The sequence below is a fragment of the Mus caroli genome, chromosome 2 (assembly GCF_900094665.2).
Source record: "Mus caroli chromosome 2, CAROLI_EIJ_v1.1, whole genome shotgun sequence".
In the NCBI taxonomy this organism is placed as follows: domain Eukaryota; kingdom Metazoa; phylum Chordata; class Mammalia; order Rodentia; family Muridae; genus Mus; species Mus caroli.
This window is the reverse complement of record NC_034571.1, coordinates 148023584-148040279: the sequence shown is the minus strand read 5'-3', so window position 1 is coordinate 148040279 and position 16696 is coordinate 148023584. Positions and strand designations below refer to the sequence as shown.

Sequence of the window (16696 nt, the reverse complement as noted above, 5' to 3'; positions counted from 1 at the left end):
GTCTATGTACCCTGGCTAGGATGGCCTAGAACTTTGTGGGTTAGTCTTAAACTTGTGAGACAGGCCTAGCATGGTGGTTCACTCCTTTAATCCCAACATTTGGGAGGCCAAGGCAGGTGGATCTTGGGGGTCAGTTCACTCCCTCCATCTTTACAAGGTTTGTGGATGTAGCTCGGGTCTCTGGGCTTGTGCAGCAAGAGCCTTGCCTGCTGAGCCATCTCACTGGCCGATTTGCTTACTGTATGCCGGGCTCTCTGGACACTCACAGCAATCCTCTTTAGCTTCCAAAGGACTGAGATAACCAGGCTTAACTACTCCCCAGCTCAGAAGCTAGCTCTTATTCTGAGTTTAATTCAAGACGTTATTTATAGCAAGTCCTATCTCATCTGCCCCTTAGTTTCATTTGTTGGATAAAGTTGTATCCTGAGGAACAAGTGTGAGACATTTCCAGGTTTCTAAAATTTTTGAGCTAAGATGGGCTGATTTTAGGTCTAACTTAAGCCCATAAGGTCTAAGGTCTAAGTATTTTCTGCTTTTCTCTGTAGGCATCCAGGGTATCGTAGATGCCTACCGTCAAGCCCTGCCCCAAGTTCGTCTCTATGGCCCCACCAACTTTGCGCCCATCATCAATCACGTGGCCAGGTTTGCAGCCCAAGCTGCACAGCAGAGGTCGGCCTCGGTAAGAGCTGTGGATGGCAGTGGTGCCGAGCTGGCAGGACCGTGTAGAGGGCATCTTGGCAGTGGGAGTGTGCACCTGGTTGGTTGGCAGGAAGGAAAGACAGTCTGCCTAAGTATGTGAATGGACTTGCCTCTAGCAATACTTCGTGCTGTTGCTTTTGACTGACGGCGCTGTGACAGATGTGGAGGCCACATGTAAGGCTGTGGTGGACGCCTCAAAGCTACCCATGTCCGTGATCATCGTGGGTGTGGGCGGTGCAGATTTTGAGGTCATGGAACAGCTGGATGCAGATGGCGGCCCTCTCCGCACGCGCTCTGGAGAAGCAGCAGCCCGAGACATAGTGCAGTTCGTGCCTTATCGACGATTTCAGAATGTGAGTGGGCAGGAGGTGGCAGGGTAGTATGGGTTTGAGGGCCAGGAGATAAAGCTTTTTCAATCAATGTCTGGGAAAGGAGTAAACAAGGGAGATTTACAGGCCCTCCTTCCCTTATCTCGCCTCTCTTCTCCTGGCAGGCTCCCCGGGAGACACTCGCACAGACCGTACTCGCCGAAGTGCCCACTCAGATGGTTTCCTACTTCAGAGCCCAAGGCTGGGCCCCGTTAAAGGCACCTCCAACCCCAGCCAAGGGCCCCGCACAGGCCCCACAGGCATAGGCACCCATGGAAGAGTAGGCTCCAATCAGTCCTCAGCCTGCAGCCTGCTCCATCCTCTGGACAGGGACCAAGTGTGCACATTCTTTCCATTTCATAGTTGATACTTTTATATGTGCTGCTGCTGCTGCTGCTGCTGCTCTTTGCTCTTTGCTCTTTGCTGCCAGGCAGGCAGGCACCTTTTCATTCAGGAAAGAAAGACTAGTAAAGATATCACTCCTTTCTCTCAAAATTATAGACTGCTAGAGAGAGCCACACTTGCTTTGACCTTGGGCTTGCTGAGTAAAAGAGCCCTTTGGTCTAATAACCCCATTCAAGCATTATTATGTTTATGTCTATTCACTTCAGTCACATACTTTGAAAAGACAAAGTTTGAATATTAAGTAAACTTGTGGTTGTCCTTTCCTCCGGGGCGAGCTGAGCTGGGACTGACTGTGAACACGATGGAAGGTGCTACAGTGTTAGAGGTAGCAAATGAGAGAAGACGATGTTTGAGAACAGAGTCAGGGCTGTTAGACTGCCTGTGCTAGCTCTGTCCCTCTGTTTCTTGGGGACATTTGTGTAGCCCAGGCTGGCCTGCAGTTTACCATCCTGTGGCAGCCTTAGAGATGTTAGAATTACAGGTGTATGCTACCGTACCTGGAGTATAGTCCAGATTTTTTTGCTTTTTTAATATATGCTCTCATATAGCCCAGGCTGGCCTTACATTTTGTTGCCAAGGATAACTGAATTCCTGCTCCTTCCTATTTGAGCTTCCCAAATGCTAGGATTATTAGCTTGCCTCATCAGTTGCCCTTTACCAGCTCAACAGTTTGATAGCTTTTTTTTTTTTTTTTTATAGAATGAATGATTTAATGCATTTTCATTTTGGGAAAACTTTATAGGACACATCATAACCACTTTGCCCAGACTGCCTTTAGACATTTTACAACTCAAGGTCCTGGAGTAGCTGGAACTACAGTTCAGGGTCTGGTTTAGCAAAACTGGTTTTGTTTGCAGAGTGGGGGGAGGGGAGCTCCTAAATGCAGATATCAGTTTATATAAAAATAGAAAATGGAGCCGGGCGTGGTGGCGCACGCCTTTAATCCCAGCACTCGGGAGGCAGAGGCGGGCGGATTTCNGAGTTNGAGGCCANCCTGGTCTACAAAGTGAGTTCCAGGACAGCCAGGGGTACACAGAGAAACCCTGTCTCGAAAAACCAAAAAAAAAAAAAAAAAGAAAATGGGAACAAAGATTGGTGGCTCATGGTTATAGTCCCAACACTCAGAAGTCTGAGGTAGGAGGGTTGCTCTGAGTTTGTTGTGAACTTGAGGTACACGATGAGTTTCAGGTCAGACAGAACAACTTTAAAAGCTAACATGTGTGCTGTTTGTATCTGGTTTGCATTTATACTGGGTGCCTTATCCACCAGAACTTACTGCCTCCTCTCCTTTTTCATATCTATTCTTTTGTAAGAATATACCAGAGTTTAGCAATTCCCTTCCCAACAGAGATTCGTTTTACCGTGATTACACACATTTTTGAAGAATTGGTTTTTCAGTATGGAAATGAGAGATTGCAGGTGATATTTGTAGTGTTAGCAGTTATTACAGGCTGCCTTCTGTAGAGGGGTGGTCTGACGCATCCCCTCTGATAACCTGTGGGTCACCTTCCTTCCCCAGATCTCATTTCTAGTTTCCATTTATTTCTCTATATTATTTCCTTGTTTCTCAGTAACCTGTTCACAAGCTGTATGTGCTAGAGCTTTTATTTTGTTCTTGACATGTTGAAAGTATTTCTCCCTCATGTGTTACTGTTTCATGTTTTTATATTCCATATGTAAAATTATTTTTATATATGCTAACCTTTTAAAAAATATATCTATGTATCAATAAAATTAATATATCCACCTCCTCAGTGGCCGCTCTTGTTCTGTGTTTGATGCTGGGGGTTGTGTGTCGGGCTTTCCCACACAGCTTAGCTTTGCATGTATTTAGGGGCATCTTCTACCACACCTGGAGTTTGAGGGTAGCCAGAGCTGCAGAAGCACAGAGGGGACATTGCAAGTTGCTCACTGGGTACAATGTTTGCTGTGTAAACCTAACAACCTGAGTTCTACTCGTAGGAGCCATGTAAAGGCAGGAGGAGAGAATTAGCTCCGCAGAGCTGTCCTCCGGTCGCCACTCTAGCACTGGTATGCACATACATGCATTTAAGGTCTCTGTCTGCAGTCCTAGCAATACAGCGGCTGAGGCAGGAGTACCACCGTTAGCTTACTAACCCCGGGCTACAGTGAATTCCAGGCCAGCCTTAGAGGGAGCAGAAAATGATGCAGGAAAAGTTTTCAAGATTTTGTTTCCTATGGCTGAACTGCCCTTTGTGTATGTGTACTGAGGACTGAAACCAAGACCGTGGAGGTGTTTGTTTGTTTGTATTTTCTGGGCGTTGGTGTTTTGTGTGCATGCGTCTCTGTGTGAGGGTGTCAGATCCCTTGGAACTGGAGTTACGGTGGGAGCTGCCGTGTGGGGGCTGGGCATTGTATCCTGGTCCTCTGAAAGAGTAGCCTGAGCTCTTAACCACTGAGTCATCTCTCCAGCTAAAGAACCGTGGACCCTTACATACTAGGCAAACTTGTGCTTTGCCAGCTCCATCACTAGGCTACACTGCCAGCAAGTCCTTTTTATTATTTTTTTTCATCTCTATTTTTTGGAGACAGTTTTACTCTGTAGACCAGGCTGGCCTCGTACTGAGAGATCCACCTGCCTCTGCCTCCCAAGTGCTGAGGTTCATGGTATGTCCTACCATGTCCAGCCTTTAGTTCTATTTCATCTGTTTTTGGAGTCAGGCTCCATGTAGTCTGCTTCCTGAGTGCCAGCATACAGGCATCTCGGCACCACCATGCCAGACTTTTGTTGTTTTTTAAATCTTAGTTTAAGCATGTTCCCACATTTATTTTGTAAGTGTGCACATGTATGTTCCACCGTACACATGGAGGTCAAAAGACAACCTATGGGAGTTAGCTAGCTGTTGTATGGGTCCCAGAGATTGAACTCAGGACATTTAAGACTTGGTGGCAAGCCCCTTTAACCCACTTGAGTCATCTTAATGAGCCCTTAGTTTTTGTTTTTTGATTTTTTTTTGGTAACATTTAAATTATTTGGTATAAGTGCCACGGTGTGTGGAGGTCAGAGGATAACTTTTATGGAGTTGGTTCTCTTCTTCCACCATGTGGGTTCCAGGGATTAAATTCTGATTGTCAGTTTAGTGGCTTTTCCCTGCTGAGACAGGACTTCTCACCAGCCCAAACCTCAGGTTTTGCTGTTAGATTTGTATGTGTTTGGATGTTTTGTCTTTTTTTTCACCTACCACATGTATGCCTACTGCCTGAGAGGCGAGAGGGGGCATCGGATTCCCTAGAACTGGAACTAGAGAGGTGGCTGGGAGCCACCATGTGCGTGCTGTGAAGTAAACTCAGGTCCCCTGGAAGAGCAGCCAGTGAGTGCTCTTAACTGCTGAGCCACCTGCTCTGTCCCTCCTTTCTGCCCTTGGGAACTCTGTACCTAGCAGGAACTGAGGGCATTTCCAGGAACTGGGGGCAAGAAGTGAGCACAAATATGCCTTCGGTTCTCCAGTTGAACGGGACGCCTCTTGAGGAAGGCCCAGTCTGGTACTTTTCACTCGAACTTGACTGAGGCAAGTTTCCTTCTCTGTGCGGAGGATCGTGTTGTGTGGTTTCCAGTGTAGAATGTCCAAAGCACCTTCTCTTGCATATGTAGACACTAAACAACTACTGTACTGTATGACTCTGGACTTTCCCAAGCAAAGGGGATGTGTTGCGTCCTGTCACACTGCTATACTACAAGGCAGCAGGGGCGCTCCCCGCACCAACGCACTTTTCTTTAGCACAAACCTCGATTCTACTCCAACCATTGGCATTTTTAATGAGGTCCCCCTGTGACCCCTGTGGCATTATCGTCTGCCCACTCTGAGGTCCGCACACCATGGGCGCGGACGCGATATAAGCACGTGAAGCGGGGATGGCCCCAGTTGCTTAGAATCTGAATCTTCACCTTGGGGAAGGCAGAAGGAGGATCATTCTGGGGAGACAAATGGATCATGCCAGTGACTGCCCCATCCTGCCGGGACATCTCAGCCTTGTCGCCCGCCCCCAGAGAGAAACACACCTGGAGGTGGAAAGTCTGAATTTCAGATTTCTGCACATCAAAGATGAATTTCCCCAAGAACACTTCAGTCTCGTCATCAGCTTGGAGCCCCTGGGGGATGAAGTGTGTGGAAGAACAGTGAGGCCCAGAGGGGGGGGGGGGAGAAAGCCAACTCTTCCACAGCTACACGTGCTCGGGCTTAGGTTCTCATGGTAGGGTGTGTAGTTTGGAACAGAGGCTTAAAGAAACCAGTGATAGCCAGGATGTCCTAGAACCAGCGATGCTAAGCCAAGACTGTTAAAGTCAACCTGAGCCACATAGAGTGAGCCTGTCATAAGCAAAAAAAACAGGCTATTAGATGTTAGCAGGGCTAGAAAGACTGCTCTTACAGAGGACCCTGGTTGGGTTCCCAGTGCCCCCACCCTCATGGTGGCTCACAACTGTTCTTAACTCCAGTTCCAGAGGGTCCAACACCTGACTTCCTAGGGTACTGAGCATACCATGTGGTTAAGTTGTATGACTGAGCTTGTAATCGCTCATTGTGCTTCATAGGTCTTACAGATGCAATGGAATAATATGAGTTTGGCAAACCATACCTAATATCTGGATGTGGTTATGCTCATTTATAAACCTAGAGCAACCAACACACAGCACTGCCTGGTGTTCCTGGTCAGAGTTCCCCCACCTCCCCGCCTCAGCCCCACTCACATAGACTGCAAAGTCCCGAGGCGCACTGCTGGCCCCTCCGGTGTGTGCCACAGTGGGGGGAGGATGCTGCAGGGTGATGTCGCTTAACTGCACGTGACCTGGCAGTCGGATCACCACCTGGCCTTTATCACCTTCAAAAGCCCAGCAATTTCCAGGGAACACATCTGGCTGCAGGGGTTTGGGCAGACCGTCAGAACGTTAAGACAAACCCACAAGACCAATCTTAGGGTCGCTGCTCAGCCCAGAGCTCTGCCGGCTGCCCTGGTTTCTGCCTAGCCAGACGAAGCAATCAGTGCTGGGTCTCTTCAGTGTCAGTCCAGATTCTGCCTGGTTGGCAGTCTTCTTCCAGTGGGGGGGGGGGGGGGGGGGGAGGGTGCCTCCTGGAGCTCCACTCCTCCCTGCACCAGGCTGACTCCTGTCCCCAGCTCTTGCCCCTTGGTACTGTCCCCAAGCCCTCTGGCTCCAGACCCACCTCCAATATGACAGAAGGTGGGCGGGCATAGTTCCAGAAGCTCAAGCGGTTCCAGAAGTAGGCAGTGTTCTGGTCCTCGTAGTCACTGGATGTCTTCTCCAGGTCGATGGAGGCTCCTGGAACAGGCACAAGTCAATTTCAGGGGCTCCTACGGGACTTCTCAACAGCGCAGTAGAATGGCTGTCTGGGACCATCACTCCAGCTCTTTCCACATATCCGTGTCTTACCCACAGAGCTCAGTGCATAGTCAGGTTTGCGTACGAAGTCCTCATTCAGCCTCTGGAACACGAGCTTGGCCACTCTCTAGAAAGGCAGAGGGTGAGCCAGGAGGACTGTGAGCTAGCTTATAGGTAGGCCTGCTTCTCAGTAACTCGATGCTCTGAGGTAGGAACTTAAGGGCCTTGAGAAAGATTCCCCACACTGGGACCCAGTCTTCCAAGTGAACACAGCTAGGCCCCTGAACCTCCCAGCTGGGCCGGAGCCCCTGTGCGTGGGGCTCACCTCACTGTGGGCTGCACGAACGCTGGACACCTCCTTGTGGAGTTTATTCAGTTCTGCCTGGAGCTGCTGCAGTTGCTGGCCCTGGGAATGCACGCGGTGGTGGTATTGGCTGTAGTTGGGAGGTGGTACCATGCGGTTAGCTACCTGTCCCTGTGCATTCCTCTCAGAAAGCACCCACAGAGGCATTGCCGGTGTTGCCCAGGACTGCCCCAGCTGCCCTTTCACCTTAGAGTCAGCATCTCCGGAGGTTCCTATGGAGGAAGGGACCAGTAAGCACCCTTCTCTGTCAACATTGCCCTACCATTCTTGGTTGGCCCATGGGGATTATACTCAGTGCTTCCTACACTGCCCCCATATCCCAGCAGCCCAGGGATGCCCCCCACCTGGAGACATAGGTCTCCCCAACTCACATTCTCCAAAGGAGGGATCAGGTACAGGAGCCCCCACCAGAGTGCTGGAGAAAGAAAAAGGGGAAAGGTGTCCTCTGATGTAAGAGAACAAGGAAGAAAGCAAGGAGTTGGGGTGAAAGCTAGGGCTGCCGGAGCATGCGGGAGACCAAGTTGGGGGTCACTAGAATGGGCTGAAGGCCACCGAGACAGAGTTGGGGGGGTGGACTTGGCTGCACACCAAGCTGGGTCCCAGGGAATCAATGCTCCTCACCTGCCAGAAAGATGCTCAGGAGTGACACAGCAGTGAACAGGAAGCGGATGGAGCAGATTTCCCTAAAGAACAGGAGTGGAAGCTGCTGCCTAGAGGCCCTGATCCACTCATCCTTGACTGCGGGGTCCTAGACCCGCCCAGGTTCTGGGAACTCAAGCAGATCTGGATCTGCTCTAGCCTGGGTGGGGCCAGCCCTGCTGCCCTTCCCTGAGCCCTGCCATTGCCTCTGACCTGCACACACAGACCAGCCCATCGACTGCCAGGGATAACACCATGTTCAGCACCTGAAAGAGGAGGCCTAGGGACGGAGACCGGAGAAGCAGCTCAGAGAGGGCGATTCATGAAGGTGAGGTAGTGCAGGTTCAGAAGGGCTCAAGAGAAGCCGGGGTGGGGAATGGGGTGGTGCGGAGGACAAGGGCCTGGGGTTCAGGAGGCAAGGGTAGTTTGGGGAAATGAGCTGAGGCTGGACACTAGGGCTCAGTCTCGAGGAGGAGAACTGGGAACAGGGGCGGGGATCCGAGATCAGAGGTCAAAGGGCATCTGGGCTGGTTTCTCGAACTCAGACTCAGCAGAAATGGGGTTGAGTGCCAAGGTCAGAGGGGATGGGGCTGGCCTGGCTCATACTCAGGAAGCTCTTGGACACTCGCGGGGTAGGCATCTCCTGCCTCAGATCCAGGATCGGGAGAAGGTTGAGTTGTTCCTCCAAGACTACAGAAGATCCAGACGGTTCTGCAAGAGCCCAGGGCTCCATTGAGGTTTTGTGCACCACAGGCCCGCTCTTCCCCTCGGGGCCCGGGCGCAGGCTCCTGACCCTAGTGCCAAACAGCTGGGCAGCCTCTCAAACAGGCCTTTGGTCCAGGCCTTTGCCCCCAGGTCACACTCCCTGCACATGCCCAGAGCCGGAGCTGGAGAGTCTCAATCAGTGGAAACCGCCCCCCAGTCTGAGTCCCCGTGCAGCCCGACTAGGGTCACACTCACGCCGGTCCTGCGGCACCTCCTCAGCCATGCCCAGTCACAGGATTTCCTCCGCCCCCTCCCAGGACCAGCCATGGCACCGAGCTCGCCCACGAAGGACACGTGTCGAGCACGTCCCCTCGTGCGCCAGGTCGGGGCTTCTGCAACCAGGTCCGCGCCGGGCCCCGCCCCCGAGCCCGCCCCGCCCCGCCCTCTCGCCCCCGGGTTCGACCCCGCCCGCACCCGAGGCCCCGCCCCTCACGGTTGCCGCGCCACAGGCGGTCTGCCCATTGTGGCTCCGAGGCGCCAGCTTCGGCCGAGAGCTTCCTGCCCATGTGTCTCCTCCGGGCATTCCTGGGCTTAAGGCGGGCTCACCACAGCTCGAGCCCCGGGCCCTTCTGCCCTCGGGCTCCCCGAGCTCCGGCCCAGCGGACCGGCGCCCATTGCTGTCCCCCGAAGTCGCGCTGTGGGAACTATTGCTGTTCTCGCTGTAGAAGTTGGGTGTGTGATTGTGAGAGGATGCGGCCGAGCCTGAGCGGGGGCTCCGCCGCATCCTGACCTGGGCTACCCCTCTGGGAAGCCGAAGTCGCCGCAGCCAAAGCCCTCGGCCCTCCCTCAGCTGCCTCGCGCCGCAGGGTAGCACCCTGCGTGAGCCCCGGGGCGGCTCGGCCGACCCTCCCGCTGCTGTGCTGTTGTCACCGTCACAGAGGAGCCACGTCACAGAGCGCCCGTGACGTCACTGGGAGCCAGCAGCCCATCCCCCTTTCCTGATACATTTTTGTTCCTGGCTTGAGTGTGTCTGTGTGTGTGTGTCCGTCCATCCAGAAGTTGATCTCTGCTGTTGTCTTCTCCTGCTCCCCACCTTAGCTTTTGAGATAGATTCTCTCTGAACCTGGGGTTCACTGTTTTGTTTTGTTTTTTCAACTAGGCCCTAGTGGTTCTCAACCTTCCTAATGCTGCGACCTTTTAATACAGTTCCTCATGTTGGGTGACCTCCAACCATAAAATTATTCTCATTGTTATTTCATAACTATATTTTTGTTGGACTGGAGAGGTGGCTCAGCGGTTAAGAGCACTCACTGCTCTTCCAGTGGTCCTGAGTTCAATTTCCAGCAACCACATGGTGGCTCACAACCATCTTTTTTTTTTTTTTTTTTTTTTGGTTTTTCGAGACAGGGTTTCTCTGTGTAGCCCTGGCTGTCCTGGCACTCACTTTGTAGACCAGGCTGGCCTCGAACTCAGAAATCCGCCTGCCTCTGCCTCCCGAGTGCTGGGATTAAAGGCGTGCGCCACCACGCCCGGCTACAACCATCTTTAATGAGATCCGATGCCCTCTTCTGGTGTATCTGAAGACAGCAACTGTGTACTCATATACATAAAATAAATAAGTCTTTAATAGAAAACCTGTAATTTTGCTACTGTTATGAATAAACTTTTGGAGATAGAGGTTTGCAAAGGAGGTCCCGACCCACAGTTTGAGAACCAGTGAACTAGGGCCGGGAAGACTCCATGGTTCCACTTGTCCCTGCTCCCACAGAGCTTCAGTGACAGGCACGTACCACAGCACCCTCTGTTTATGTGAATTCGGGGTTTACAACCAGGTCCTCATGCTTAGGCAGCAAGTGTGAGGTTTATCCACTGGGCCATCTCAACTCCTTCCCTCTCTTCTGAGTCATGGTCTCTTACAAGTTTGACTAGAGAGCTAACCAATGGGTCCTCGGGATTCTGCTGTTCAGAGTCCGGATCACAGTCCACTGAGCTCTGGTCTGTAGCTTTTTACCTACAGTACTGGGTATCTGCACATGGGTCCTCAGGCTTCCGCACATTTTATTGATTATGACATTGCCCCAATCTCCTATGTAGTTTAGGCAAGAGGTTTTGCTTTGATTCTTTTGCTAGCCTGGTACTGGATATGTAGCCCAGGATGGTCCCGAGTCAGGACCATACTCCTGGTACAGTTTCCCAAGCCTGAGACTACGGGCATGTCATTATGTCCATCATGACCAGCTACAATGGCCACTAGGTTTTGTTCACTTCTGTATCCTGCAGTACCCAGACAGGTCTAGCCTGGTAAGTGCCCTAGTATTTAGGGAAGCAGTAAATATTAGGAAGAAACAGAGCATCATCCAACACACTAAAGCATTTATTATGGCCCCTCCTATTCACTTTTAAAACAGAGTCTCACTATGCAGCCAAAGCCAGCCTGGAGCTCAGATCTGCCTGCCTCCTCCACCTCCCAAGCTCTGGGGTAAAGGCATGTACCACAACTCCCAGCTGAGAGAAAGAGAAGAGAAGAGAAGAGAAGAGAGAAGAGAGAGAGAGAGAGAGAAAGAGAGAGAGAGAGAGAGAGAGAGAGAGAGAGAGAGAGAGAGAGAGAGAGATTAATGTCTGTACTAGGAACAGCAACAATGTAGTGCAACCTGCAAGATTTACACAGGGAGTCTGTCAGCTCCAGAGGGAAAAGGACTTACTTCTCCGAGATCATGTTGCACCACAGGTTTGAATTTGGGAATCCTGACCCAGCAAGGTGGTAGCACACTTCTTTAATCCTAACACTATGGAGGCCAAAGTAGGAGGATCTCTGAGTTCTGAATTCAAGGCCAGTCTAGTCTCTATAAAGAGTTCCAGGACAGCTAGAGCTATATAAAACCACAATGACAAAAACAGAATTCCAAAATCCTGCACCCACCCGGTGTTTTTCTTGTCACATCACATCTTACTTAGAATGCTAATCAGCTTGGGGAAGTGGCAATTCTTAGAGGCTGAGGTATAAAGACAGTCTGTTCTGCTAAGCTGTGCTCCAGTCCAGAGGAGGCTCTTGTATTGTACCAGGCTCTAGAGGGTTGACATTATTATGTTTCATTAGATTCCACAGAGCCCGGGAGGCAAGCAAAGCAGGAAGCCCATCTGACCCTGCCCTGGGTCCTGTTCGAAAATTCCACTGGATTGCAGTTTCTCTGACAGAGGAAGGTGAAGCCTCCTCAGCACTTAAGTACCTTGTCATTGTCACCTAACCTGGATCTTACTTGAAAAGAGAGCAACCTGGCAGGAGAGATGGCCCAGTGGTTCAGTGCACTGTCCTTGAGGACTGAGTTCGGTTCCCAGCACCCACATGGCAGCTCACAGCTGTCTGTAACTCCAGTTGCTGAGGATCTGGCTCCTCTCACAGGCAGGCAGGCAGAACACCAATGCACATAAAAAGAAAGAAATCTCAAAGTAAAAAAAAAAAAAAGCAACCTTGGACCTCCTTAACCAACAGTACAAAGGGAGGTTTTTCCATGCCTGGCACTAGAGATTTTGGGAGTCTTTGGCTCTTGAGAGGAGCATTATCACCCATGTCACACACACACACAACATTCACATGTATAGCACACTTCTTTTTGAGGGGGGGATGGGTTGAAGACAAGATTTTCTCTGTGTAGCTCTGACTGGGCTGGAACCTGCTATGTAGACCAGGTTGGCCTTGAACTCAGACAGATCTACCTGCCTCTGCTTCTCAAATGCAGTGTTATTAATATATGTGTTATTATTATATGGTTATTATAATGTCTTAATATAATGCTGTGTTATTAATATATGTTATTAAGTAAGCTTATAAAATATGTTTCCCTATGACGTTTTCAAGCTTCATTAGTGTAATTTCTCTCTTTCCTCCTGCTGTGTTACCCTCGCCCCCCCAGTTAGAATGCCCTCCTGTTTTTCTCCTTTTCTACTTTAGAGCACCCATGTCCTATTAGAGCTGCTCCTTTCTACCTTCCTGCTTCTGTGGGACTTCAGGCTATACACTCAATATAGACACATTCGTTACATTTCTGTTCTGTGATAAGACTCCATGGTCAAGGATACTTCCAGAAAATGAGTTCATTTGGTCTTATGGTTCCAGAGAGATAAGAGGCATCTCATGGCAATGAGGCATGATTGTCAGCAAGCAGCAAGCAAGGCAGCTGGAGCAGCCAACGGAAAGCTCTTACCTTCAACAGCAAACACAAAGTGGAGCAAACTGGAAACAATGGCTCAAGCCTTCAAACTCTCAAAGGTTGCCTTCAATGACGCCCTTCTTCCAACAAGGCCACACCTCTTAAGCCTCCCCCAAACAGTGTTACCAACTGGGTATCAATTGTTTAAAGCTGGAGAGTGGGGACATTTCTCATTCAGGCCACTGCCATAAGCTATTGCCTTTGTCCTAGGTTGCCTCCCTGAACATGAAGGTAAGACCGTACGCTTAGGACACAGAACTTGGAGGAATCGCACTGTAGCTTTCCAAGAAGCCTCCTCCCTGAGGGCTAGCTCTCATAGCATCACAACCACTATACAAGAACAGTGGGGAAAGCAATCAATACTTCTATCCAGCTCTAAAGCCTGTGAACCACAATAATGACCAATCTGGCAAGACATCCCCATGGTACAGTGTGGCATTATCATCTCAAGAGTTACCAGCAGCTGTCTAATTGGACTGAAGACCTGCTCAATAGGAAATTCATGCCTGGGATGGTAGACCTGGCCAACTCTCTGTGGCCGAAGTGGCCCTAGACCCTGGAGGAGAATCTGCTACTACCATCTTCCTAAATTGATATGATTTTTTTCTTTCTTTCTTTTTTTTAAAGATTTATTTATTTATTATATGTGTGTACACTGTAGCTGTCTAGAGGGCATCAGATCTCGTTACAGATGGTTGTGAGCCACCATATGGTTGCTGGGATTTGAACTCAGGACCTTTGGAAGAGCAGTCTGTGCTCTTACCCGCTGAGCCATCTCACCAGCCCCATCGATATGATTTCTAATTGTATTCTAAATACTCGTTCTTTTGTCCGTAGGGAAGGATAGCTCTTGTCTCTCATCAAAAGAGCCTGTTTTTGCAGCACACAGAGACTATACTACAAAGACTCCAGACTGGCTAAAATGCAGAGATTAAGTGACAGTTGTCCTCCCATTTGGCTCATTTGTGTAGAGGGCATGAGGTCCTCGTGCTCACAGCTAAGCACTGCAGAAAGTTGAACACAGTGTCTTCTTTCAAAGAAGGTGATGTACAGCCTGTTTTCCACCCAGAAGGCTGGGAAAGGATGTAGTTTATACCCTGGTAACCTCTGCACTCTGTGTGGCCTGATCCCGCCTGACTCCCCCAGACCCTTGTATTTATCTCAGTCACTCTCCCTAGACCTGTATTGAGCACTGTTCCTCAGTTAATAGAACCTATCTTTATGGAAGAGGCAACATGCACTTTCCAGTGTCCTTTGCACTATCTCTATGACCAAGACCATACTACATCTCTCTCAGACCCTTATGATGACACATGGAGTCAACCTACAGGACCCATCTTTATGAAAGAGGTCACTAGTACTTTCAAAGAGGTTCAATGTAGTCATGCCTTAAGCTTTAGTGTATGCATGGGGTTGGGTTAATTATCAACAGAAATATTTTTTCCAAGATTACGCTATACTTAAATATGTCTAATATAAACTTCCCTGTGTCAGACCCTACAGTTTGGGCCAACATTGGTTAAAGTAGTGTTGAACCAGACTTCTTTCTTGCCTCCCTCAGATCCACACTGTGCTGGCTCTGGTGGTCGCAGAGACCTCCAAATAGCTACAGTGCAACCTCCAATACCTTAGGAAGTATTGGGAAGAAGGAGCGGGAGGATTGGAGGAGCTGGGGAGGCTTCATCCATGGAACGTCAACAATATGGTCAACTTGCCAGGTGTAGTGGCTCATGCCTTTAATCCCAGCACTTGGGAGGCAGAGACAGGCAAATTTCTGAGTTCAAGGCCAGCCTGGTCTACAGAGTGAGTTCCCCAGGACAGCCAGGGCTACACAGAAAAACCCTGTCTCGAAAAACAAAACAAAACCAACCCCCCCCCCCAAAACCAAAAAACCAATATGGTCAACTAAACATGGGTGGCATAACAACGCCAGGCATGCTAACCAGGATGGGGGACTTCATAAGGCTCCACCGCTAGATGAAGAGCTCCCGGCAAACAATGGCTGGCTGCCGAGGGAGGGAGAATCAGTTTTCACCAGAGACAAATGTGCCAATAGGGGTTGACTCTAAGCATGTATACATAATAACAACACTAAATGGGCTTGGTGTGTGTGTGTGTTGAAATAATGATTACAGAAGAGGTAATGAATTTGAGAGAGAGAAAGAGAACATGGGAGGAATTGGAGGGGGAAGGTGTTAGAAATGATATAAATTTCACCTATAAATGCCACCTATGAAATTATCAACAACAAAAAAAAACCTTAAAAAGCAACCTATCTTTCTTGTCAGATGTAAAACTTTGTTAGAAGCAGGCAGATCTCTTGTGAGTTCAAGGCCAACCTGGTCTACAGAGCTAGTTTCAGGACACTTGTCTTGAGAAACAAAAAAGAAAACCTTGTTGCCAAGTCGGCTGACCTGACTTTGATTCCCAGGACCCACCTCATGGGCAAAGAGGACTCACTCCTACAAAGTTGTCTTCTGACCTCCATATACGCGCTGTGACATGTGCACATACCCTCCGAAACAAACACATGAAGAAATGTAATTCAAAAATTAAAAGCTAATCTAGGGGGGCTGGAGAAATGTCTTAGGGGTGAGGAGGGCTGCTCTTCCAGAGGACCAGAGCTTGGCTCTCAGTATTCACATCTGGAAAGTTCACACCTGCCTATAATTCCGGCTCCAGGGGATCTGAACCTATGTACATACATACACATCAATAAAACAATAGTAAAAAAAAAATCTTTAACAATTAAATAGTTCAATTATATACAGAAAAATGCACACATAGTAAAGTTGTAGTTTAATTCAAAGGTTTGCAGACTCCCCAAAGCCTATTTACAGCTACACTAGAGTCCTCTTACACTGAGTTAAAGATGTCTGGCTTCTGGCTAAGAAACACAAAAGACAAGTACTGTTTGTAGCTAGGGATGCATTCAACCACTCACTAAGCCAACAGATGTGTTGAGTGCTTACAGCACTAACCCTGGGGAAGGGTGTTCATCTTTACTCCATCTATTCATCCAGACAGTGTATTTTTTTGTTTGGAGACTAGGTCTCACGATATAGTTCAAGCTGACTTTGAACTGGAGATGCTATTGCCTCAGCCTCCCAACTATTGGAATCACAACTCTATCCCACTATGCTTGGTCCTAGCCAGTGCTTTCAGCGTCTGCTGTGTGTTGGATATCTGGAAGTGAAGCCTGAGAATTCAGAACAAGAAAGGTTAGAGCTTGGAGTGGTGGCACATGCTTTTAATTCTATTGCCAAGAGGCAGGAGCTGAGGCTAGCCTTATCTACACGATGAGTTCCAGGATAGCCATGATTACACAGAGAAACCCTGTCTGGAAACCAAAGAAAAGTATGTATCTATTTATATCAACCTGACACAAACTAGGATAATCTCAGAAGAAGAAATCTCAGTTGATAAAATATCCCAATCAGATTGGCCTGTAAGCAAGCCTGTGAGGGCATTTTCTTAATAAGGGTTGATTTGGAAGAGCCCAATCTTCTGTGGGCAGTGGCTTCTCTAGGCAGGTGGTCTGGAGTTATATGAAAAAGTAAACTGAGAAAGCCAGAAGTAGCAGGCCAGCACACACTGGTCCTCCAGAATGTCTATAAGCCAGCACACCCTGGTTCTCCAGGATGTCTCCTTCGGTTCCTGTCTTAGCTTCCCTCGATGATGAACTGTTACCAGTAAGCCAAATAAACCCTTCCCTGCTGTCCAGGCTAGCTTTATGACAATTTGATATAAGCTATAGTCACACGAGAGTCGTCAACTGAGAAAATGCTTCCAGAAGATCTGGTGTAGGCAGGCAAGTCTGTAGGCTAGCTGCTACTTCTTCTTCTTCTTCTTCCTCTTCTTCTTCTTCTTCTTCTTCTTCTTCTTCTTCTTCTTCTTCTTCTTCTTCTTCTTCTTCTTCTTCTTCTTCTTCTTCCTCTTCTTCTTTTCTCTC

The 16696-nt window shown here is 49.1% G+C and overlaps 2 protein-coding genes across 7 annotated transcripts in view; one reads left to right on the top strand and one right to left on the bottom strand.

Moving 5' to 3' along the window:
- Cpne1 (copine 1) overlaps positions 1-2396 on the top strand; it is a 40321-nt gene extending 37925 nt beyond the window's left edge. For all 4 annotated transcript variants that reach the window (XM_029471096.1, XM_021183173.2, XM_021183183.2 and 1 more), the window contains 3 exons: positions 546-679; positions 816-1052; positions 1193-2396. In XM_029471096.1, coding sequence (XP_029326956.1) covers positions 546-679; positions 816-1052; positions 1193-1333 — 512 coding nt within the window. In that variant the 3' untranslated portion in view covers positions 1334-2396. The remainder of the gene's footprint in view (positions 1-545; positions 680-815; positions 1053-1192) is intronic.
- A 2828-nt stretch (positions 2397-5224) lies between these two features.
- Positions 5225-9463, bottom strand: Spag4 (sperm associated antigen 4). Of its 3 annotated transcripts, none has more exons than XM_021156770.1 (12): positions 9011-9463; positions 8438-8542; positions 8045-8111; positions 7814-7875; positions 7564-7607; positions 7379-7404; positions 7154-7262; positions 6880-6955; positions 6653-6768; positions 6181-6348; positions 5494-5583; positions 5225-5406 (listed from the first exon to the last, which is right to left on the bottom strand). In XM_021156770.1, the coding sequence occupies exons 1-12, from the start codon at positions 9318-9320 to the stop codon at positions 5248-5250; spliced, it is 1332 nt and encodes a 443-aa protein (XP_021012429.1). In that variant the 5' UTR covers positions 9321-9463; the 3' UTR covers positions 5225-5247. The 3 variants fall into 3 exon arrangements, with proteins under 3 accessions (XP_021012429.1, XP_021012430.1, XP_029340118.1); XM_021156771.2 differs by having other exon boundaries at positions 9030-9168; XM_029484258.1 differs by lacking the exon at positions 8045-8111 and having other exon boundaries at positions 9011-9169.
- Positions 9464-16696: the final 7233 nt, after the last annotated feature.